A 24,139-nucleotide genomic window follows, 5' to 3' on the forward strand; every position below is an offset into this window, starting at 1 on the left:
TTTGCCCATATTGGTAGAGGTGGTTCATTTTGGCGATACTACTAAAGGACCCTTAATATTGATTGGCTTTAAGCATGATGAAATGCTGATGTAGAGAGGAAATGCTTCTGGAGTACTGCCAAGGGTTATATCCTAATATAAATGTGTAGGTCCTGGTTGTGAAGCACAATTAAAATGCCTTTTCACAATTTTGCTTCAAAACTACGTGGTATGGTTGAAAGTCCACTGATGTATTATAAAGCCTATGTTCATGCAATTTTCCTTGTTTTCTTCAGGAAAACCCAGTCAGTATTTCTTACTGATAATCAAATGTGATCCACATAACATTGTTGCCACTCCATTGGCAACAGCAGAGGATGCTCACCAGGGTGATACCATTATTTTCCCTACCATCATCACACTGTGAGTTCATATCTCCAAAGTTCTCTGCATGTAAATTTTAACATTCTGAAAAGAAAATGTTGATTTTTCCATATTGACTTAAAATGAGTTTTGTTTCAGTGTCATTTTCAAAACTCTGAATCTTACCCAAATTCAGTTATCACTGTAGAATTAGGAAAGAGCTGATGCAGGTGTATTGGGAAACACCTTGTACTTGTGATCATATTGTAAAGGCGAGTTCAAATCCTTGACTGAATTTTGAATGAGGAATATTTAGTTGGCTTGCTATTAGCCCAAACTGCTACTTAATTCTCCTTGTTCTCCCCTTTTTAAACTTGAAGGAAAATGGAAGGCCATGTTTTCAATAGGACCATATAACAATACAGCACAGAAACAGGCCTTTTGGCCCTTGGCTGTGCCGAACCATTTTTCTGCCTAGTCCCACTGACCTGCATCTGGGCCATATCCCTCCAAACCCCTCTCATCCATGTACCTGTCCAAGTTTTTCTTAAATGTCAAAAGTGAGCCAGCATTCACCACTTCATCTGGCAGCTCATTTCACACTCCCACCACTCTCTGTGTGAAGAAGCCCCCCCCCAATGTTCCCTTTAAACTTTTCCCCTTCACCCTTAACCCATGACCTCTGGGTTTTTTTTCTCCCCTAGCCTCAGTGGAAAAAGCCTGCTTGCATTCACTCTATCTATACCCATCATAATTTTATACACCTCTATCAAATCACCCCTCATTCTCCTACGCTGCAGGGAATAAGTCCTAACCTATTCAACCTTTCTCTGTAACTCAGTTTCTCAAGTCCCAGCAACATCCTTGTAAACCTTCTCTGCACTCTTTCAACCTTATTAATATCCTTCCTGTAATTAGGTGACCAAAACTGCACACAATACTCCAAATTCGGTCTCACCGATGTCTTATGCAACCTCACCATTACATTCCAACTCTTATACTCAATACTTTGATTTATAAAGGCCAATGTACCAAAAGCTTTCTTTACAACCCTATCTACGTGTAGGGAATTATGTATCTGTACTCCCAGATCCCTCTGTTCTACTGCACTCCTCAGTGCAATACCTCACACTTGTCTGCATTAAACTCCATCTGCCATTTTTCAGCCCATTCCTCCAACTGGTCCAAATCCCTCTGCAAGCTTTGAAAACCTTCCTCACTGTCCACTCCACCTCCAATCTTTGTATCATCAGCAAATTTGCTGATCCAATTTGCCACATTATCATCCAGATCATTGATATAGATGACAAATAACAATGGACCCAGCACTGATCCCTGTGGCACACCACTAGTCACAGGCCTCCACTCAGAGTAGCAATCCTGCACTACCACTCTCTGGCTTCTTCCATTGAGCCAATGTCTAATCCAATTTACTACCTCTCCATGTATACCTAGCGACGGAATCTTCCTAACTAACCTCCCATGCGGGACCTTGTCAAAGGCCTTGCTGAAGTTCATGTATACCACATCCACCGCCTTCCTTTCATCCACTTTCCTGGTAACTTCCTCAAACTCTTAATAGATTGGTTAAACATGACCTACCACACACAAAGCCATGCTGACTTTTTTCTAATAAGTCCCTGTCTATCCAAATACTTGTAGATCCTGTCTCATAGTATTCCTTCCAATAATTTACCTACTACCGATATCAAACTTACTGGCCTATAATTTCCCGGCGTACTTTTTGAGCCTTTTTTTTAAACAACGGAACGACATGAGCTATGCTCCAATCCTCTGGCACCTGACCCGTGGATATCGACATTTTAAATATTTCTGCCAGGGCCCCTGCAATTTCAACACTAGTCTCCTTCAAGGTCTGAGGGAATACCTTGTCAGGTCCTGGGGATTTATCTACTCTGATTTGCCTCAAGACATCAAGCACCTCCTCCTCTTAAATCTGTATAAGTTCCATGACTTCCATACTTGTTTGCCTTGTTTCCATAGACTCCATTCCAGTTTCGTTAGTAAATACAGATGCAAAAAACCCATTTAAGATCTCTCCCATTTCTTTTGGTTCCATACATAGCCGACCACTCTGATCTTCAAGAGGATCAATTTTATCCCTTTCTATCCTTTTGCTCTTAACATATCTGTAGAAGCTCTGAGGATTATCCTTCACCTTGACTGCCAAAGCAACCTCATGTCTTCTTTTAGCCCTCCTGATTTCTTTTGTATTTTCTTCCTCTTTTTATACTCAAGCATCTTATTTCCTCCCTGTTGCCTATACATGTTATACATCTCTCTCTTCTTTATCAGAGTTTCAATAAACCTCGAGAACCAAGGTCCTAATTCTTATTCATTTTGCCTTTAACCCTGACCGGAACATACAAACTCTGCACTCTCAATATTTCTCCTTTGAAGGCCTCCCACTTACCAATCACATCCTTGCCAGAGAACAACCTGTCCCAATCTACGCTTTTTAGATCCTTTCTCATTTCTTCAAATTTGGCCTTTTTCCAGTTTAGAACTTCAACCCGAGGACCAGATCTATCTTTATCCATGATCAAGTTGAAACTAATGATGTTATGATCACTGGAACCAAAGTGTTTCCCTACACACACTTCTGTCACCTGCTCTAACTCATTTCAATAGACAATAGACAACAGGTGCAGAAGTAGACCATTCGGCCCTTCGAGCCTGCACTGCCATTTTGAGATCATGGCTGATCAATTCCTATCAATACCCGGTTCCTGCCTTGTCCCCATATCCCTTGATTCCCCTATCCATAAGATACCTATCTAGCTCCTTCTTGAAAGCATCCAGAGAATTGGCCTCCACTACCTTCCTAGGCAGTGCATCCCAGACCCCCACAACTCTCTGGGAGAAGAAGTTTTTCCTTAACTCTGTCCTAAATGACCTACCCCTTATTCTCAAACCATTTCCTAATAGGAGATCTAATATTTCATCCTCCCTAGTTGGTACATCTATATATTGATTTAGAAAACTTTCCTGAACACAGTTCACAAACTCTAACCCATCTAGACCTTTAACAATATGGGAATCCCAATCAATGTGTGGAAAATTAAAATCCCCTACAATCACAGCTTTCTGTCTCCTGCAGATGTCTGTTATCTCTCTGCAGATTTGTTCCTCCAATTCTCGCTGACTATTGGGTGGTCTATAATACAACCGTATTAACGTGGTCATACCTTTCCTGTTTCTCAGCTCCACCCATATGGCCTCCGTAGACAAGCCCTCTAATCTGCCCTGCCGAAGCACTGCTGTAATATTTTCCCTGACTAGCAAAACCACCACCCCCCCACCCTTCATCCCTCTGCCTCTATCACGTCTGAAACATCGGAACCCTGGAACATTAAGCTGCCAGTCCTGCCCCTCCTGTAGCCAAGTTTCAGTAATGGCTATGATTTCATAATTCCACGTGTCAATCCAGGCCCTCAGCTCTTCTGCCTTTCCCACAATACTCCTCACATTGAAATATACACACCTCAGAAGATTATTACCACTACACACAACCTTACTATTTGTGACTTTGCATGAATTACTAACATCATTTATTTTTACCCCTGTTCCACTATCTACTCTAGCACTCTAGTTCCCATCCCCCTGCAAATCTAGTTTAAACCCTCCCCAATAACTTTGATTTTTTTTTTGTACCTTTTCCATGGTTTTAATACCTTTCCCACAAAAGGTTGTAAGGATTGTACAATATTAATTTGCTTGTGTTGGCATTAAACTCAGAATCACATTGATTATCATTTTGCACTCTTCAAAATGTCTAGGCTAGGACAAGTGTTTTTTTTCCCTCTTAATTTCATTGCAAGACACCAGTGAATGCTGTCTGATCTTCTAGATCTGATCAATGTCTCTGAAATGCATGTATTAAACCAAAACTAAATTAATGTTTTATTATTTAAAATGTAATCAATCTTAATGATCATTCCAGGGGTGATATTCACTACAAGTTTGAAATTGATGTAGAGGTGTACAGCTTGGTAAGCAAACTGCCTTTAGTTGTTCAAAAAAGTTATTCGTTCAATGTTTCCATTTTATTATACAGCAATTTTTTTTTCTCTTTAGGCTCAGACATCAAATGAAACTACTACTACTGCAAAGCGTAGATCATCAAGATCCAAGGTGATGTTGTAAGCGTGTAATCTGATCTTCAAATTTGTAGGCTATGCTTTTCATTTGGTTAGTCGTGGTAGTGATTCTCTTCTCCAGCTGTTTGAGGTGCCAGCTCGTATGAGCTTGAAAGGTGCAAATTTGCAGATGCTGGAAACATAGAAACATAGAAAATAGGTGCAGGAGTAGGCCATTCGGCCCTTTGAGCCTGCACCGCCATTCAGTATGATCATGGCTGATCATCCAACTCAGAACCCTGTACCTGCTTTCTCTCCATACCCCCTGATCCCTTTAGCCACAAGGGCCATATCTAACTTCCTCTTAAATATAGCGAATAAACTGGCCTCCACTGTTTCCTGTGGCAGAGAATTCCACAGATTCACCACTCTCTCTGTGTGAAGAAGTTTTTCCTCATCTCAGTCCTAAAAGGCTTCCTCTTCATCCTTAAACTGTGAGCCCTCGTTCTGGACTTCCCCAACATCGGAAACAATCTTCCTGCATCTAGCCTGTCCAATCCCTTTAGAATTTTATACGTTTCAATAAGATCCCCCCTCAATCTTCTAAATTCCAGTGAGTATAAGCCTAGTCGATCCAGTCTTTCTTCATATGAAAGTCCTGCCATCCCAGGAATCAATCTGGTGAACCTTCTCTGTACTCCCTCTATGGCAAGAATGTCTTTCCTCAAATTAGGGGACCAAAATTGCACACAATATTCTAGGTGCGGTCTCACCAAGGCCTTGTACAACTGCAGTAGAACCTCCCTGCTCCTGTACTCCAATCCTTTTGCTATGAATGCCAACATACCATTTGCCTTTTTCACCCCCTGCTGTACCTGCATGCCCACCTTCAATGACTGGTGTACAATAACACCCAGGTCTCGTTGCATCTCCCCTTTTCCTAATTGGCCACCGTTCAGATAATAATCTGTTTTTCTGCATGCACAAAATGCTGGAGGAACTCAGCAAGCCAGGCGGCATTTATGTGGGGGGGGGGGGGGGGGAGGAGGGAGGAGAGAAAAATTACAGCCGACATTTCGGGCTGAAATGTCGGCTGAACTTTTTGCATAGATGCTGCCTGGCCTACTGAGTTCCAGCATTTTGTGCACTTATAACTAAGCATTTGCTCCGTCCGAGGTGCTACTTGTTATTCATTTTGTGTATGGTTATACTTTCATAAAAGTTTGGGTAGGGCAATAGCCCCATCTGGTGTTTTCAAATGTAAGTATCCTTTGTTGCACATGGGTATTATACAACTTTAAATTATCTGAAAATGTTTTGAGTTCATAGATGTGATTGCTATATGATAGCCAGCAAATGGCCTGCTTGCAGATTGTAGAATGCTGCTTTTGCCTGCGACTGACCTTGATGCAGTCCTTGCCCCCTTTCTACCTCTAACTTAATGCTGTACTCAAGTTGCTTTAATGAACATTGTGTACATTGTTGAATTTCAAAGTCCCTAATATCTCTAGATCATTTATCAAAAGGTGATGGTGGAAGAGTGAACATGCTGAGGTTTGATATAAATTGCAAAAACATGCAATTTTCAGTTCTGCAGCATGTGAATTCTTGGAAAGTTGTTGCTGTTCTTGTCACTTACCAGCAAACGTTGAAAAATATACTGAAATCAATAGTTATGTTATTCTGACTGTGCTAACTTTATGTTGTAAATAATTTGAGCTCTAAAGCAAGTATCCAACCTGTCCTCAGTTTTACATTTTGTATAAAAGCTCTTCAATGAGAGCAGGATATAAGCACAGTGTCACTTGTGCGTCTCAATGCTACATTCTTGACTATAGCCAACTTGGTCCAACTGTGGATAGTAGCAGCGTTTGCATTATTCTGTACTCTGAAAAATCAGTTGTGCAGACTGATGTACTTTTATCATATACAATCTGTACCATGTTCATTTCTTATTCTCCTTTCCTAAAGGCACAGTTTTGAGCAATGATCAAATGGCTAAAATTAAAATTCATGTTACTCATGAAGCTATTATGTTGCGTGTATAAATAAAAACTTAATCAGTTGTCATGCAAAACACATTTAATGTGCAACTATATGCATGTTTGAAGCCACTTATTTCATGTCTTTATATACCTTCAAACTTTTTTTTTCAAAAATATGACCAGTGTTCAATTGGAGGCAACTTTTGTTAGGTGACATCAAAGTACTGTTGCCATAAATCCAAGACTATAATTTAATGCTATGAAATCCTTTCCATTTTTAAACCTAAAATTGCAAGTTTCCCTCTAATTCTGCACTGCAGGTGACAAATGGTGATAAAACATTTATAAACTGCTGGTTACAATAAAACTTTAATTCATAGCTAAAATGAATAAAGGGCTATAAAGCAATAAAGGGCTACTGTAACTTCATTGCTTAATCTGTGATCTTGTATTTGTGATAACTTTTTAAAAGTTCATTTTCAACATGATAATCCCATTGAGGAGATATTGTTCTAAAGATGTATGCTGTGTCATTCAGTTGAAAACTTATCTGAGTAAGATTGTACGATTCATTTGTATGATAGGGCTGTCTAGATTTATAGTGATTTAAGGTATCTTATGCAATGGCTACTGCAGACCTCTACTCTGTCTTAAATTCTGCTGGCTGTTTGCTAACAAAATACAACCTAATGCTTTTTATACTACTATACAGGTTATGACCCCTAAAAAGCTTCTGACCTCTATTACTGTGAGTATATTTAAGCAGTTCATTCCAGATCATTCTAGTTCTTTAGACTTCAGTTACATAAACATGAGAAATTCTGCAGATGCTGGAAATCCAAAGCAACACACAAAATGCTGAAGGAACTTGGCAGGTCAGGCAGCATCTATGGACATGAATAAACAATTTGCATTTTGGGCCAAGACCCTTTAGTGTATGTTTCATCCTCTGTTACTAGCCTCCCAGACTGCAGCAATTTTGTGACACACAAAGGCACTTGGAAAACCTTATCACTGAACACTATCGCATACTTATTCCACAAGCCATCTAAATTTTGGCTGGAACTGAGGCCTAATTTTTAGAGAGCCCTTTGTTCCAAGTAGAGAAGAAACAAACCTCTAGTGAATCTTGCAGAACACCCTGAAGGTTAACTTGCATTTTGAGTCAGTGGTGAGGAAGGCAAATGCCATGTTAGCATGCATTTTAAAAGGTCTAGAATACAAGACAAAGGATGTGATGCTGAGGCTTTATAAGAGTGAGGACAAACTGGTGAGGACAAACCTTGAATATTGTGAACAGTTTTGGGCTCATCTTGGAAGAGATGTGCTGGCATTGAAGAGAGTCTAGAGGACATTCACAAGGATGATTCCAGGAATGAAAGGGTTATCAAACAAGGAACATTTGATTGCTCTGGGTCTGTACTTGCTGGAATTCAGTAAGATAAGGGGATATCTCATTGTCTAGGCCTTTTCAGCATTCGAAAGGATTTTTCCCATGGTTGGAGAGTCTAGAACAAGAGGGCACAGCCTCAGGATAGAGGGGTGCCCTTTCAAAACAGATGTGGAGAAATTTCTTTAGCCAAAGGGTGGATAATTTGTGGAATTTGTCACCACATGCAGCTGTGGAGGCTAGGTCGTTGGGTGTATTTAAGGCAGAGATTGATATGTTCTTGATTGGACATGACATCAAAGGTTACAGGGAGAAGGCCCGGAACTGCGGCTGAGGAGGAGATGGGGGGGGGGGGGGAGGCTGAGCCATGATTGAATGGCGCAGCAGACTCAATGGGCCAGATGGCCTAATTCTGTTCCTGCATATTATTTCTCAAGTACATGCTAAATGTCATCAGAAGACTATAGAGATGGAGGATCAATGTAACTGGAGATTGGAGCTTTGATTGTACTTGCAGACTGAATGAAAATGTTCTGCAAAATGGTTGCTGAATCTCCATTCTGTTATTCCAATACAGAGGAAACCATACTGAATGCAGTGCACTAAACTGCAATAAATGCAGCTGAATTGCTGTGTCATGGAAAGACTGCTTCTGTCCCTGGATGGTAGGAAAGAAGTAAAACAGCAGATGTCATATCTTGTGTTTGTATGAAGAAAATGTTATGGGAGGGGAGAAATGGGCAATGAGTGCAGAGTTTCAGGAAATGAAGGTGCAGTTGAGAAGGTGGAAAGGGATAACTGTAGGAGCTGAAAACAGTAATGGATATTGGGAGCTAACCTATTCCCTCAGACGGCCAGAGAACACTAAGAGTTGTTGAGTGTCTTGATAGCAGTCTTCCATATCCAACAAATAGAAGGGCATTACTTGCCAGTTCCCATATCTAACTTTCCTCTTGAAAGGGTAGCCAGTATGTCATTGTCACTCCAGTATAAGGACTAGTGAAAGAAAGTGGTGGTGGAAGAGGACAAGGGGTACACTTTCTTTTTAAAAAAAAAAACAAAAAAAAAACTTGAGCCATTCCCATGAGGAATAATGATTTGGAGTGATTGGACATTGATTAAGATGAGTTAATTAAAACCCAGAAACTAAACTCAACCTGGAGTTGCCAGAGGAGTCGGGTATGAGTATGAAGCAACTGGATGTGGAGGAAAGTTTTGTGGCAAAAGCTGTCTGAAACAGTGGGCCTGCCTGCAGCCTGTTTGTGGATTGTGAAAGGGGTAGAAATTGGAACTAAAGTTCAAATGACGTAATTCTGTTTTTTTGGGTTTTTTTTTTAAGAACTAGTAGAACTGTTACCTCACAGCTTCTTCAGTCCAGGTTCAATCCTGACCTCCATTGCTCTAAGTTTTGTGTGTCCTTCCTGTAACTAGCACAATATTTCCTTTGGGTGTTCTTCCTCCTAAGTGCAGATTGGTAGTTGTAACTGTAAGTTGCCCTAAATAGGTTGGTGAGTTGATGGTAATGTGGAAAGAATGGGTTAGGGAAACAATTGATACTGAATTTGGTGACCCTTGAGTTTTGCATAGTCTTGTTGGGCCTAAATGGCCCCCATCGTTGTTTACTTGTGCCAAAAGAATCTGAGAAAATAGTATCAGTGATTGAGAAGAATGGGGTGTCCGTGAGGTATTGTTCAGTTTGGAAGTAGGAGTCCCTTCTCCAAATCAACCACTGCCCTGTCAGCAAGCTCATGTGGAAATGAAGGGTTAAATATATACTATTTCAGATTCTGTTGCTGCTAGTATTATGGAAATTGCCTTGCCAATGAAGCTGACTGTGAATCAGTAGAAAACACTCACTTTAACACTGGGCACATTAAAATAATAACCTCTTGCACCAAGCTTGCTTTGTCTTCCTTCCCTATCCCGGCACATCAGCATACGCAGTCTTTGATTTGTTGAACACTAATATTTATTATTTATTATCTCTGTAAGCTGACATGCTCACTAACTTTGCCATTAATTGTGCATAACATCTGTTTTGGTTTGTTTCTAGAATTGTGCTCCTCAAAATCGATCACCAGAAGGAAAAAGTTCATGTTGTATTCTTTTTCCTTTTCAGAAAACGAGCGTGCAGTCACCTGGTGAGTTCATGAAAATCCAAAGGGTTTGAATAAAAGAACAATTACATGTTACGCAAGTAGTTTCTTTTAAAATTTTAAGTCTTCCCATGCAATAGTTGTGGAAGTAATAACCCTTATGACCATCCACTTGTATCTTTCTCCAGGTTTTTCTTGTTTTGCTTTGGAACTCAGTGCAGGGATTGAGGGTGGCATGATGAATCGTTGGTTATTGCACTAAATGGGTGCACCACTGTTTCTACTATGCTAAGGTGGTAACCGTCATTATATGTAAATTTGAAGTAGTAACAGTAACATTTGATTTCCTCCTTTGGCTGCAGACATTGGTAGGTGTCCTCTGAATTTGAGATTTTAAACATTGTTGCTCTTTTAGTTTGGGGATAGAAATGTTAATTGCTTGGGCCTCTGAAATGCTTAGTGCAGGGGTGTCAAACTCATTTTAGGTCACAGGCCGGATTGAGCAAAATGCAGCTTCATGCGGGCCCGATCAGTCGGACGCGTGCGAACGCAGCTTTCATTGCCTCCGTTTTTTCAGCCTGCTCTCATGTGTCTCAGTCTCTGCTATAACTACAAAGTGTTTCAGTTTACAAATTCCGTTTCTTATGAAGAAGACTGCCGAATAAACACTAAAAACCCTGAAAACCTGGTACCTGAATAAACTCAGCATTAGCCATATCATACGCCATAGGCGCTTCGATTACTGGGGCCAGCTTTAATAGTAATTAGATATTATCTCGCGGGCCTTGAGTTTGACATATATGGCTTAGTGCTTTCATGAGGATTAGGGCTAGCCCTGCTTGCTGGAGTTCCAAGGGCAGCAGTTTCACTGAGACACACATTGAGCAACTAACTGGGTAGATACTGAGTGGCTGCTTCCTTGGACAAGTGAATCTGCAGCTAGGGGCTTAGCGACATCTGTTGGCTTGAAAAATAATCCTTTGGTTATATCCTTTGGAACTTTCTATCTTCCCAGATGTATGTAAATACTCAATTATTGAATATACTCGAGCCTCCTGTTTTTAAATGCCATGGGATTCCAGGGGCATGCAGGGCAAATGAAACTCTTAGTACTGGCATGTAATTGTGTAGGAGCAGAACCCAAGGAATGTTTGGCCTCCTTCTGTTTTCTTGTTTCAGTCCATATGTGGGTGATGAACTACTTGTCTCTTTTCTCCCTGTCCATCCCAGTATATTTCTGACAATTGTTAGATTACCTTGGTTTTTTTTTCCCTTCCCAGTTGATAACTTTGGGTGCATAGGCAATTATAGTACATCTATTCACCTGCTAGCAAAGATCTGTAGACCTGTCATGATTTCCTTATTCCTTATGCTCAGTGTTGCGTGTATTAAATATGCAGTTTGTGAATCAGATGTTACAGGATGGATGGACTGCTTTCAATTAAATCATGACCATCATCTAATCATCATCTTTAGGAAACTCCCATCCAATGCCACCAAACTCAGTTCCTTACCCCACACCAGTTGCTTCTATGTCCTATCCAAGATCCACAAATCTGACTGTCTGCATAAGCCTATTGTCTGCCTGTTCCTGCCCACAACACTTTACTGCATACTTCAACTCCATTCTATATCCCTTGATTCAGTCTCTTTTCTCATCCCCCCCCACCCCCATACTTCATGTTTTCAATCTCAACACCTTTCATTTCCCTGGCCTTGATTGCCTCATGTTCGCCATGGATGTGCTATACACTTCTATCCCCCATTGAAAGGCCTTAAAACTCTCAGTTTCTTTCTTGACAAAAGACCCAGCCAGTTCCCTTTCACCACCACCCTCCTCTGTTGGGCAGAACTGGTCATCAGCCTCAAGAATCTCTCCTTCAGTTCCTCCCACTTCCTCCAAACCCAAGCGATAGCCATGGGCATCCACATGAGCCCCAGCTATGCCTGCCTTTTCCATTAGCTAAGTAGAACAGTCCATGTTCCAAGCCTTCCCTGGTGATGTTCCTGTGCTATTTTGACGACTGCATTAGTGCTGCTTCATACACCCATACTGACCATGTCAATTTCATCAATATATAAATATAAAACTATTCTTTTTACCCACTGCATCTATTCCCAAGATGAGGATTTCCTTTCCAGGATGTCCTCATTCAAAGAATGGGGTTCCCTTTCTCCACCATTGATGCTGCTCTCACTTGCATCTCCTCCATTTCCCAGACATTCTCACTCATCCCATCTTCCCACTACCTTAACGGACAGTTCCTCTTGTCCTCATCTACCATTGCATGAGCCTCTGCATCCAATACATACTTTGCAACATCAACCAGATTCTACCACCAAACAGATCCTTACCTCCCTCTTCCTCACCCCCCCCCCCCCCAACAAACTATCTGCCCTCCACAGGGATTGCTCCCTCTGTGATTCCCTTGTCTATTTGTCCCTCCCCACTAATCTCCAATCTGGCACATATCCCTGCAAGAAACAGAAATGCTACACCAGTTCATTCACCTCCTTCCTTGCCTCTATTCAAGGCACCAAACAGTTCTTCCAGCTGAGGCAGCACTTCACCTGCAAATGTGTTGAGGTTATCTATTGCATCCAGTGCTCCTGTTGTGTATTCTACATTGGTGAGATACGATGTAAGTTTGAATGCTTTGTCAAGCACCTTCACTCCATCTGCCAAAAGTGGAATTTCCTGATGTCCAATTATTTTTATTCCTATTCCAACGTGTCAATCCATGGCCTCTTTTGCCACGATGAATCCATCCTCAGGGTGGAGGAGCAACACCTAGGTAGCCTCTAACCTGATGATATTAAATGATTTCTCCTGGTAATTATTTTCACCTCCCATCTTCTATTCCTCATTCTGGTTTCTTGCTTCATCTCAGCTGCATATCAACTCCCCTGGTGCCCCTCCTTCCTATTTTTTTTTCCCCCCAATAGTCCACTCTCCTCTCAAGATTTCTTCTCCTTCAGCCCTTACCTTTCCCACCCACCTATGAGCTTCAGCTAGTTCTCCTTTCCTCTTCCCCCCCCCCCGTCCCCACCCTTTTTGTTCTAGCATCTTCCTCCTTCCTTTCCAGTCCAGAGGAAGTCTCAGCCAGAAACATCAACTCTATTGTTTTCCATAAATGCTGCTTGACCAGAGTTCCTCCAGCATTCTGTGTGTATTCTATTCCCTTCTCTTCTTCCCCACCCCCACCCAACCGATCTTTTATCCATAACCCTTAAAAATATCATTGTATGGAAAATTTTTATTCAATTTTTTAAATAGAGCCTCATTCCCACCATCCTTGGTTTGGCATTCTCTCCCCTAGTTCAAATGTAATTGGGCCTTTAGTATTTGCATCAATACCTGCTTAACACTTGTCCTTTGCTTTACAGGAGCTAGTCCTACTGTCAGCCGTTCAATTCGTGCCAGTAAGTTTGTACTGGTTGGGTCTCACACAATTACTCTAGCATCTCTGGGCAAAGAGAAGTTTGCATTGGACAAAGTAAGTCTTGGGTTTGTGAACAAGTTGTTAATGCATTAATGCTTAAGGGAATAATTAAAGACCATAATCTTCAGCTTCAGTGAAGACCTTCAATCCTTAATTGTTGTGAGTGCTTTGCTGTAGATTTGCCAGCTAAGACGAAAGATCAGTATAATAATATGGCTGTTTTAGGTGTTTCTAGACTGGATTCATTTTGGTCTGGTAAGGAACTCGCCACAGGTAGGTGATCAACAAAGCTACAGGGGTTTTTGATTTAAAGTATGATTTTAATTGGGTTGATTACAAGTGTGTGTGTGTGTCTTTTATCTGCATGGATTTTTGTCCTGTTTCTTGCTTGCTTTACAAATTGGTAGATTATTTTGTTTTTCACTAGTGGTGTTCCTCGGTCAGTCTTGGGACCGCCACTTTTCATATTTTGTCAATGATTTGGATAATGGAATTGATGGCTTTGTGGGAAAGTTTGCAGATGATATGAAGATGGGTGAAGGAGTAGATAGAGCTGAGGAAGCAATGTGATTGCAGCAGGACTTGGACAAATTGGAAGAATGGGCAAAAAAGTGGCAGATGGAATACAGTGTTGGGAAATGTATGATTTTGGTAAAAGGAACCATTGTGTGGACTATTATCTAAATGGGGAGAATGCTCAAACATCAGAGGTGCAGAGGGACTTGGAGTCCTCATGCAAGACTCCCAGAAGGTTAATTTACAGGTTAAGTCTGTGGTAAAGAAGGCAAATGCAATGTCTGCATTTATTTCGGGGAATAAAATATAAAAGCAAGGAGATAATGCTGAGGCTTCATAAGACACTAGTCAGGCAGCACTTGGAGTATTGTCAACAGTTTTGGGCTCCATATCTCAAAGGAGGTGTTGTCATTAGAGAGTCCAGAAGAGTTCATGATTTCTGGGAATGAAGGGGTTAACGTATGAGGAGCTTTTGGCCTGTACTCACTGGAATTCAGAAGAATGCAAGGGGAGATCTGATTGAAACCTACCAAATGTTGAAAGGATTAGATAGGGTAGATGTGGAGAGGATGTTTCCTGTGGTAGGGGTGTCATGAACTAGAGGGCACAGCCTCAAAATTGAGGAGACCTTTTCAGAACATTGATAAGGATAAAGAGTAGTGAATCTGTGGAATGCTTTGTCACAGACTGGTGTGGAGGCCAAGTCTGGGTAGATTTAAGGTGGAAGATGACATTTCCTGATTGATCAGGGCATAAAAGGATATGGCAAGAAGGCAGGTGTATGGGGTTGAGTGGGATCTGGGATCCGACATGATGTGCTCAGTGTCAGATGTGGGAAGTCCTGAAGACTCCCAGCCTCCCGGATGGCCACATCTGCGCCAGGTGCGTCGAGCTGCAGCTCTGTGGGGACCGTGTTGGGGAACTGGAGATGCAGCTCAGTGTCTTTCGTCTGGTCAAGGAGAGGGAGGAGGTGATAGATAGGAGCTATAGGCAAGTAATCACATTGGGGCCTCGGGAGACAGATAAGTGGGTAACAATCGGGTGAGAGTCAGATGCTAGAGTGTAACCCTGTGGCTGTCCCCCTCAAACTGTTTGAGTACTGTTGGGGAGGACAGCCTGCCTGGGGGAAGCAACAATGGCTGTGACCTCAAAGGTAGTAATCTCGGGATTACTGCCTGTGACACGTGAAAGTGAGTATAGGAATAGTATTTTTGTACAGGTGACACCTGCCCTAAAAGAGGTCCCAATGATCCAGAAACTTGTCTATTCCTAACCCTCTCCAATGCTATAAGGCAGGAACTTGGAAGCATAAATTGGGAAGAAATGTTCTCAGGGAAATGCATGGCAGAAATGTGGCAAATGTTCAGGGGATATTTGTGTGGAGTTCTGCATAGGTACGTTCCAATGAGCCAGGGAAGGGATAGTAGGGTACAGGAACCGTGGCTGTTGAAAATCTAGTCAAGAAGAAAAAAGCTTACAAAAGGTTCAAAAAATCTAGGTAATGATAGAGATCTATAAGATATTATAAGATAATTGGGAAGGAGCTTAAGAATAAAACTGGGAGAGCCAAAAGGGGTCATGAGAAGGCCTTGGCAGACAGGATTAAGGAAAACCCCAAGGCATTCTACAAGTACAGTGGTATGCAAAGGTTTGGGCACCCCGGTCGAAATTTCTGTTACTGTGAATAGCTAAGCGAGTAAAGGATGAACTGATTTCCAAAAGGCATAAAATTAAAGATGACACATTTCTTTAATATTTTGAGCAAGGAAACATTTTTATTTCCATCTTTTACAGTTTCAAAATAACAAAAAGGGAAAAGGGCCCGAAGCAAAAGTTTGGGCACCCTGCATGGCAGTACTCAGTAACACCTCCTTTGGCAAGTATCACAGCTTGTAAATGCTTTTTGTAGCCAGCTAAGAGTCTTTTAATTCTTGTTTGAGGGATTTTCGCCCATTCTTCCTTGCAAAAGGCTTCTAGTTCTTTGAGATTCTTGGGCTGTCTTGCAGGCACTGCTCTTTTGAGGTCAATTCCCAGATTCTCGAAGATGTTTAGGTCAGGGAGGGCCATGGCAAAACCTTCAGCTTGTGCCTCGAGGTGTCCATTGTGGATTTTGAGGTGAGTTTAGGATCATTATCCTGTTGCAGAAGGCATCCTCTATTCAGAAGTTCTATTCAAAAGGTTCAAAGGAACATCTGAACAAACCGGAAGCAAGTCCTGTGGACTGATGAAGTTAAAATAGAACATTTTGGCCTCAATAAGCAAAGGTATATTTGGAGAAAAAAGTGTGCAGAATTTCATGAAAAGAAACCCTCTCCAACTGTTAAGCACGGGGGGGTGGATCGATCGTGCTTTGGGCTTGTGTTGCAGCCAGTGGCACGGGGAACATTTACTGGTAGATTGAAGAATGAATTCAATTAAATACCAGCAAATTCTGGAAGCAAACATCACACCACCTGTTTTTTTTTAAAAAAGAGCTGAAGATGAAAGGAGGATGGCTTCTACAACAGGATAATGATCCTAAACACACTTCAAAATCCAGAATGAACTACCTCAAGAGGTGCAAGCTGAAGATTTTGCCATGGCCCTCACAGTCCTCTGACCTAAACATCTTTGAGAATCTGGGAATTGACCTCAAAAGAGCAGTGCCTGCAAGACGGCCCAAGAATCTCAAAGAACTAGAAGCCCTTTGCAAGGAAGAATGGGTGAAAATTCCCTAAACAAGGATTGAAAGACTCTTAGTTGGCTACAAAGTGTTTACAAGCTGTGGTACTTGCCAAAGGAGGTGTTACTGAGTACTGCCATGCAGGGTGCCCAAACTTTTGCTTTGGGCCCTTTTTCCTTTTTTGTTATTTTGAAACTGTAAAAGATGGAAATAGAAGTTTTCTTGCTCAAAATATTAAAGAACTGTGTCATCTTTAACTTTATGCCTTTTGGAAATCAGTTCATCTTTTACTCACTTAGCTATTCACAGTAACAAAAATTTTGACCGGGATGCCCAAACTTTTGCATGCCACTGTATGTGAAGAGCAAGAGGATAAGACATGAGAGAATAGGACCAATCAAGTGTGACAGTGGAAGACAGTATGGAACCGGAGGAGATAGCAGAGGTACTTAATGAATAGTTTGCATCTGTATTCATTAAAGAAAAGGATCTTGGCAATTGTAGGGATGACTTGGAGCAGACTAAAAAGCTTGAGCATATAGATATTAAGAAAGAGGATGTGCTGGAGCTTTTGGAAAGAATCAAGTTGGATAAGTCACTGAGACCAGACAAGATGTTACACCAGGCTACTGTGGGAGGCGAGGGAGGAGATTGCTGAGCCTCTGACAATCATCTTTGCATCATCAATGTGGACGGGGAGTTTCCGGAGGGTTGCGGATGTTCTTCCCCCATTCAAGAAAGGGAGTAGAGATAGCCTGGGAAATTATAGACCTCTGAGTCTTCAGTGGTTGGTAAGTTGATGAAAAAGATCCTGTGAGGCAGGATTTATGAACATTTGGAGAGGCATAATGTGATTAGGACTAGTCAGCATGGCTTTGTGAAAAGCAGGTTGAGCCTTACGACGATGGGACTATACATGTTGATGAATGTAGAGCAGTAGATGTAGTGTATATGGATTTCAGTAAGGCATTTGATGAGGTACCCCATGCAAGGCTTATTGTGAAAGTAAGGATGCATTGGATCCAAGAGGACATTGCTTTGTGGATTCGGAATTGTTTTGCCCACAGAAGGTAAAGTAAGTGTGTGTGTGTGTGTGTGTGTGTTCGTGTTCCATCGGTTGTGGTCAACCATAGGTACTGCGCCTCTGGTAGTCACTCGCTTGTTGAGCAGCGTCCACTGTGGCTATTCAGGCCAATCCTGGAACAGTAGGCTCTGCCACAGTTGCTGCATCTGTAGGGGCTCATGGAATTGTTTACCACTGTGCTCTCTGTTTAGATCTCTGCTTCTCAAACTGATTTGGGATCATTCTTTAGCTTTGCTCTAGGTGTTGCTGAAAAGTACCTCACCATTTGTTACGGTCATCTGCTGTATCCTCCCAGCACTCTGTGGGTTTTTTTTTTAAAAGGCTTTCTTGTCGCACTTGCAGAGGTCCTTGAAGCAAAGCTGGGGTCTACCAAAGTTCCTCTTGCCTGTTGCTACTTCTCCGTCAAGGAAGTCCTTTGGCAGTCTACCATCCTTCATATGACAGACGTGGCCCATCAGCGTAGTCTACGTTGTCTTAAAAGCATGAACATTGTGGGAAGTCCAGTGTGGGAGAGGACCTCAGAATTTGGGACTTTGTCTCTCCAGGTGATGCTGAGGGTGCGGCGAAGGCTACACAGGTGGAAACTGAGTTTCCTCTCCTGTTTGGAGTAGATGGTCCAAGTCTCCCTACCATACAGGAGGGTGCTGATAACGCATGCAATGTACACGGCTGTCTTGGTCTTTGTAGCGAATTTTGGATTCTCCCAGACCCACGAAGAAAGTTGAGCAGTGATCAATGTTGCTTTTATTGATACACCTATTGAATTCAGCATCGAGGGAGAGAGTGTCGCTAATGGTCGACTCCCAGTATGTGAACTCATGGACCACTTCTAGATCGTAATTGTCGATGGTAATGACTGGTGTCTCCCCTACGTTCTAGGCAAGGACATTTATTTTCTTTAGTCTGATGGTAAGCCTGAAGTCCTTGCATGCCTTAGAGAAGTGGTTCATGAGAGTTTGTAGTTACTGTTTGGTGTGCAAAGTTATAGCAGCGTCATCAGCAAAGAACATGTCACGTATTAAGATCTTTCGCACCTTTTGTTCTTGTTCTCAGGCATGCAGGTTTGAACAGCCGTCCATCAGATCTGGTGTGCATGTAGATGCCTTCTGTCAACGTCCCAAACGCATGCTTCAATAGCGTAGAGAAGAAGATGCTGAATAATGTTGGGGCCAACACGCATCCTTGTTTGACTCCATTACGAATAGCGAAGGGTTCTGATGAGCTACCATCATACTGAACAGTAGCCTTCATGTTGTCAACATGGAATACTTTGGAGTTTCAGGGGACAGCCGATCTTGAGAATCTGAAAGAGCCCATCCTTGCTGACAAGGTCGATGAAAGCGACATAGAGGGGGTTTTTATTGTTCCCTGCACTTCTCCTGGAGTTGGCGGAGTGAGAAAATCATGTTGACAGTTGACCTCCTTGTGCAAAAACCACATTGGGACTCGGTAGACTCGTTCTGCCAGAGTTTGTAGACGTGCCAGAGCTACACGAGCAAAGACATTACTGCCAATACTCAAGGAGGCAGATACCCCTATAATTAACATAGAAACATAGAAAATAGGTGCAGGAGTAGGCCATTCGGCCCTTCGAGCCTGCACCGCCATTCAGTATGATCATGGCTGATCATCCAACTCAAAACCTTGTACCTGCTTTCTCTCCATACCCCTGATCCCTTTAGCCACAAGGGCCATATCTAACTTCCTCTTAAATATAGCCAATGAACCGGCCTCAACTGTTGCCTGTGGCAGAGAATTCCACAGATTCACCACTCTCTATGTGAAGAAGTTTTTCCTCATCTCGGTCCTAAAAGGCTTCCTCTATATCCTTAAACTGTGACCCCTCATTCTGGACTTCCCCAACATCGGAAACAATCTTCCTGCATCTAGCCTGTCCAATCCCTTTAGAATTTTATACGTTTCAATAAGATCCCCCCTCAATCTTCTAAATTCCAGTGAGTATAAGCCTAGTCGATCCAGTCTTTCTTCATATGAAAGTCCTGCCATCCCAGGAATCAATCTGGTGAACCTTCTCTGTACTCCCTCTATGGCAAGAATGTCTTTCCTCAGATTAGGGGACCAAAACTGCACACAATATTCTAGGTGCGGTCTCACCAAGGCCTTGTACAACTAGTAGAACCTCCCTGCTCCTGTACTCAAATCCTTTTGCTATGAATGCCAACATACCATTTGCCTTTTTCACCGCCTGCTGTACCTGCATGCCCACCTTCAATGACTGGTGTACAATGACACCCAGGTCTCGTTGCACCTCCCCTTTTCCAAATCGGCCACCGTTCAGATAATAATCTGTTATCCTGTTCTTGCAACCAAAGTGGATAACCTCACATTTATCCACATTAAATTGCATCTGCCATGAATTTGCCCACTCACCTAACCTATCCAAGTCACTCTACATCCTCTTAGCATCCTCCTCACAGCTAACACTGCCGCCCAGCTTTGTGTCATCCGTAAGCTTGGAGATGCTGCATTTAATTCCCTCGTCTAAATCATTAATATATATTGTAAACAACTGGGGTCCCAGCACTGAGTCTTGCGGTACCCCACTAGTCACTGCCTGCCATTCTGAAAAGGTCCCGTTTACTCCCACACTTTGCTTCCTGTCTGCCAACCAATTCTCTATCCACATCAATACCATACCCCCAATACCGTGTACTTTAAGTTTGCACACTAATCTCCTGTAAGGGACCTTTGTCAAAAGCCTTTTGAAAATCTAAATATACCACATCCACTGGCTCTCCCCTATCCACTCTACTAGTTACATCTTCAAAAAATTCTATAAGATTCGTCAGACATCATTTTCCTTTCACAAATCCATGCTGACTTTGTCCGATGATTTCACCTCTTTCCAAATGTGCTGTTATCACATCTTTGATAACCGACTCTAGCATTTTCCCCACCACCGATGTCAGACTAACCGGTCTATAATTCCCCGGTTTCTCTCTCCCTTTTTTTAAAAAGTGGGGTTACATTAGCCACCGTCCAATCCTCAGGAACTGATCCAGAATCTAAGGAGTTTTGAAAAATCAGCACTAATGCATCCACTATTTCTTGGGCTACTTCCTTAAGCACTCTGGGATGCAGACCATCTGGCCCTGGGGATTTATCTGCCTTTAATCCCTTCAATTTACCTAACACCACTTCCCTACTAACATGTATTTCCCTCAGTTCCTCCATCTCACTAGACCCTCGGTCCCTTACTATTTCCGGAAGATTATTTATGTCCTCCTTAGTGAAGACAGAACCAAAGTAGTTATTCAATTGGTCTGCCATGTCTTTGTTCCCTATGATCAATTCACCTGTTTCTGACTGTAAAGGACCTACATTTGTCTTGACCAATCTTTTTCTTTTCACGTATCTATAAAAGCTTTTACAGTCAGTTTTTAATGTTCCCTGCCAGCTTTCTCTCATAATCTTTGTTCCCTTTCCTAATTAAGCCCTTTGTCCTCCTCTGCTGGTCTCTGAATTTCTCCCAGTCCTCAGGTGTGCCACTTTTTTTTTTTTGCTAATTTATATGTTTCTTCTTTGGACTTGATACTAACCCTAATTTCCCTTGTCAGCCACGGGTGCACTACCTTCCCTGGTTTATTCTTTTGCCAAACTGGGATGAACAATTGTTGTAGTTCATCCATGCGATCTGTAAATGCTTGCCATTGCATATCCACAGTCAACCCTTTAATTATCATTTGCCAGTCTATTTTAGATAATTTACGTCTCATACCTTCAAAGTTACCCTTCTTTAAGTTCAGAACCTTTGTTTCTGAATTAACTATGTCACTCTCCATCTTAATGAAGAATTCCACCATATTATTGGTCACTCTTACCCAAGGGGCCTCGCACGACAAGATTGCTAACTAACCCTTCCTCATTGCTCAATACCCAATCTAGAATGGCCTGCTCTCTAGTTGGTTCCTCGACATGTTGGTTCAATTGTTGCAGTCACTCCTATCACCCTTGTTCTTGTACAAAGTGACGATTTTGGAGTCGTGCATATCCTGTGGTACGGCTCCTTCCTACCAGCACTGACGGACAACCTCATGTAAAGGTTGGAGGAGTGAGCTCTTGCAGTGTTTGATCAGGTCTAGAGGAATCCCATCATTGCCAGGAATTTTCCCTGGGGCCAGACTGTCAATTGCCTTGCTGAGGTCCTCAATAGTTGGTTTGGAGTAGAGTTCATCCATGACTGGTAGACAATCAATGGCTGAGCTAACAACAGCATTTTCCCTCAGTAGAGTTCAGAGTAGTGTTCTACCCAGCATTCCATCTGCTTGCTTTTATCAGTGGTTATTTCACCGCTGGATGACTTCAGGGGTGCTGTCTTGCTCTGCGATGGGCCAAGGGCCTTCTTGATACCATCATAAATCAATCTGATGTTGCCTGTCACAGCTGCTGTCTGAATGTCCTCACTGAGCTGGAGCCAGTGCTCATTTGCGCACTGCCTTGCAGTCTGTTGCACGTTGCTTCTAGCAGCTCGAAGTGCCTGGGGTGTTTGGTTGGATGGTGAGCGCTTGTACTCTGTGAGAGCTGCATGCTTGGCTTCAATGACAGGTGTCATGATGTTGGACTTTGTCTCAAACCAGTCACTGCTCTTTTGGTCTTTCTTCCAAACTGGTCAACCTTTTATGACTGTTTCATCTCTGTTGATGTGAGGTTTTCCAGTTTGTTTGGACGTAGTTTGATCTTGCAGCATACTAAAGATTGATCCATATTGCAGTCTGCACTGTGGTATGAGCAGGTGATTAGTACAGAGTTGATGAAAGAGCATCTGGTGATGATCATGTCTAGCTGGTGCCGGTGCCATGAGATCTTGTACTGCTACTTCAACTGAAAATAGGAGTTAGTTACACACAGGCCATGATAGGAGCAGAACTCCAGGAGACGTCGTCCATTGTCATTTATTTTGCCAAAAAGTGGCCAAGACGGCCAGGAATTGTTATTGGCTGCCACTCTGGCGTTGAAGTTGCCAAGGAGAACGAGGTGCTCATCACTGGGAATGTTCCTGACAACAGCTTCTAATTTGTCGTAGAACATGTCTTTTGCCTCGGAGGTGGAATTCAAAGTTGGGGCATACACACTGACGAGAGATACTAGGCCATGACTGGTGTGTAGGTGGGGAGTCATAAATCGTTCTGATCCATTTTCTGGTGGCTCCACCATTGCCAACAAGGAGTTCCTAATGACAAGCCCACTCCATGCTCGCGGGGCTCATCTTGGTTCTTTCCCCGCCACAAAAATGAGTAGTCCCTTTCCTTCAGTGTACCTGAATCCGCCAAACGTGTTTCTTGTAGGGCAGTTATATCTACCCTGAACCTTAGTAGCTCATTTTTAATGACCGCTGTTTTTCATGCATCTCCAATATCCTTGAGGTTTTGGTCAAGTACATTCATCATAGTGCAGACATTCCAACATCCCAACTTGAGGGGTGTTGTCTTAGTTGATTTGTTTTCTTTTTTGTCCGGTGTAGTAGTTACAGTCAGCTCTTCGTGGAATAATCGATTGTTCCCATGCACCCAATGAGGAAGCATGAATGTGACACCTTTATTGGCTGGGGGCTGCCCGGCTTGCGGTGGGCGGTAGCTGTCCAGTGAAACGTGATTGGCTCTCCCACCATCAGAAACAACCCCTGACGCATTTATTTAGCAGTGGGAGCTCGTCCCCACTAATACCCTACGGTTAGGACTACCTTAGGAATCAGAGTGGTTGTGGATGGGTCATATTCTGCATGGAGGTTGGTGACCTGTGGTAAGATTAATGGCATGCATAGAATTTTAGGAAAATCTTCATATTTAAATAGTCAGCCACCAGTTTCTAAGTCCCAGTTATTTTGTTTGAAGACTGAAGGCGTCCCAGTCTTCAAAAAGGAGCCCACCTTCACAAAGAGAATTTAATTCATTACTTGATTCACAAAAACTATACTCCAGGTGTAGATGTGAAATAAACTGTTCTGTGGACTGGTGCAAATCCATTTCCAGAGATGCTGAAACCAATCTGAATCTATTTCAGCTGGTTGATAATGGTGAATAAAGTTTACTTGATATAGCAAATACTAATATTAATATACTTTTTTGTGGGCTAAAATCATCCAAGCTGCTGGCACTTAACATTCACTTAATGGCGTTTCATGTTGGGAGATTAACAAACAGCTTCCACTGTGATACTGAGCTGTAATAGAGCTCTGCATATGAATATCTTGGCTGCAAGTTCATCGACATGGTGAACTAGATGATATCCACATGGAGTAGTACATCTGGCAGGATGCATATTCTGCAGAAGCTCTGGAGGAAAATGTATATTGGTGTTTTCTTGTGGGTTATTCACTCTTATTTCAGCTATAAAGTTTCAGATTAGAAAGGGGCTGAGGGTGCCCACCTCCCCATAGGATAATGCCAAGATACTGAAGGAGGACTGAGTTCAGATGGAAGAGGAAAACTGAGCAAATACAACACCAATTCCCACTCAAATATCACTGCAGTCCAGATGCTGTCTAACTCTTGGCTTAGCCA

The 24,139-nt window shown here is 42.4% G+C and overlaps 1 protein-coding gene across 4 annotated transcripts in view; it reads left to right on the top strand.

Moving 5' to 3' along the window:
• Positions 1 to 24,139, top strand: part of LOC140740454 (anillin-like) — a 73,077-nt gene that overhangs the window by 39,922 nt on the left and 9,016 nt on the right. For 2 of the 4 annotated variants that reach the window (XM_073069616.1, XM_073069617.1), the window contains exons 14-19: positions 276 to 402; positions 4,307 to 4,355; positions 4,441 to 4,497; positions 7,140 to 7,175; positions 9,871 to 9,958; positions 13,301 to 13,410. In XM_073069616.1, the coding sequence (XP_072925717.1) occupies positions 276 to 402; positions 4,307 to 4,355; positions 4,441 to 4,497; positions 7,140 to 7,175; positions 9,871 to 9,958; positions 13,301 to 13,410 (467 nt within the window). The remainder of the gene's footprint in view (positions 1 to 275; positions 403 to 4,306; positions 4,356 to 4,440; positions 4,498 to 7,139; positions 7,176 to 9,870; positions 9,959 to 13,300; positions 13,411 to 24,139) is intronic. The other 2 variants (XM_073069618.1, XM_073069620.1) reach the window with 2 other exon arrangements.

Source organism: Hemitrygon akajei, chromosome 17, assembly GCF_048418815.1.
Source record: "Hemitrygon akajei chromosome 17, sHemAka1.3, whole genome shotgun sequence".
NCBI classification, from domain to species: domain Eukaryota; kingdom Metazoa; phylum Chordata; class Chondrichthyes; order Myliobatiformes; family Dasyatidae; genus Hemitrygon; species Hemitrygon akajei.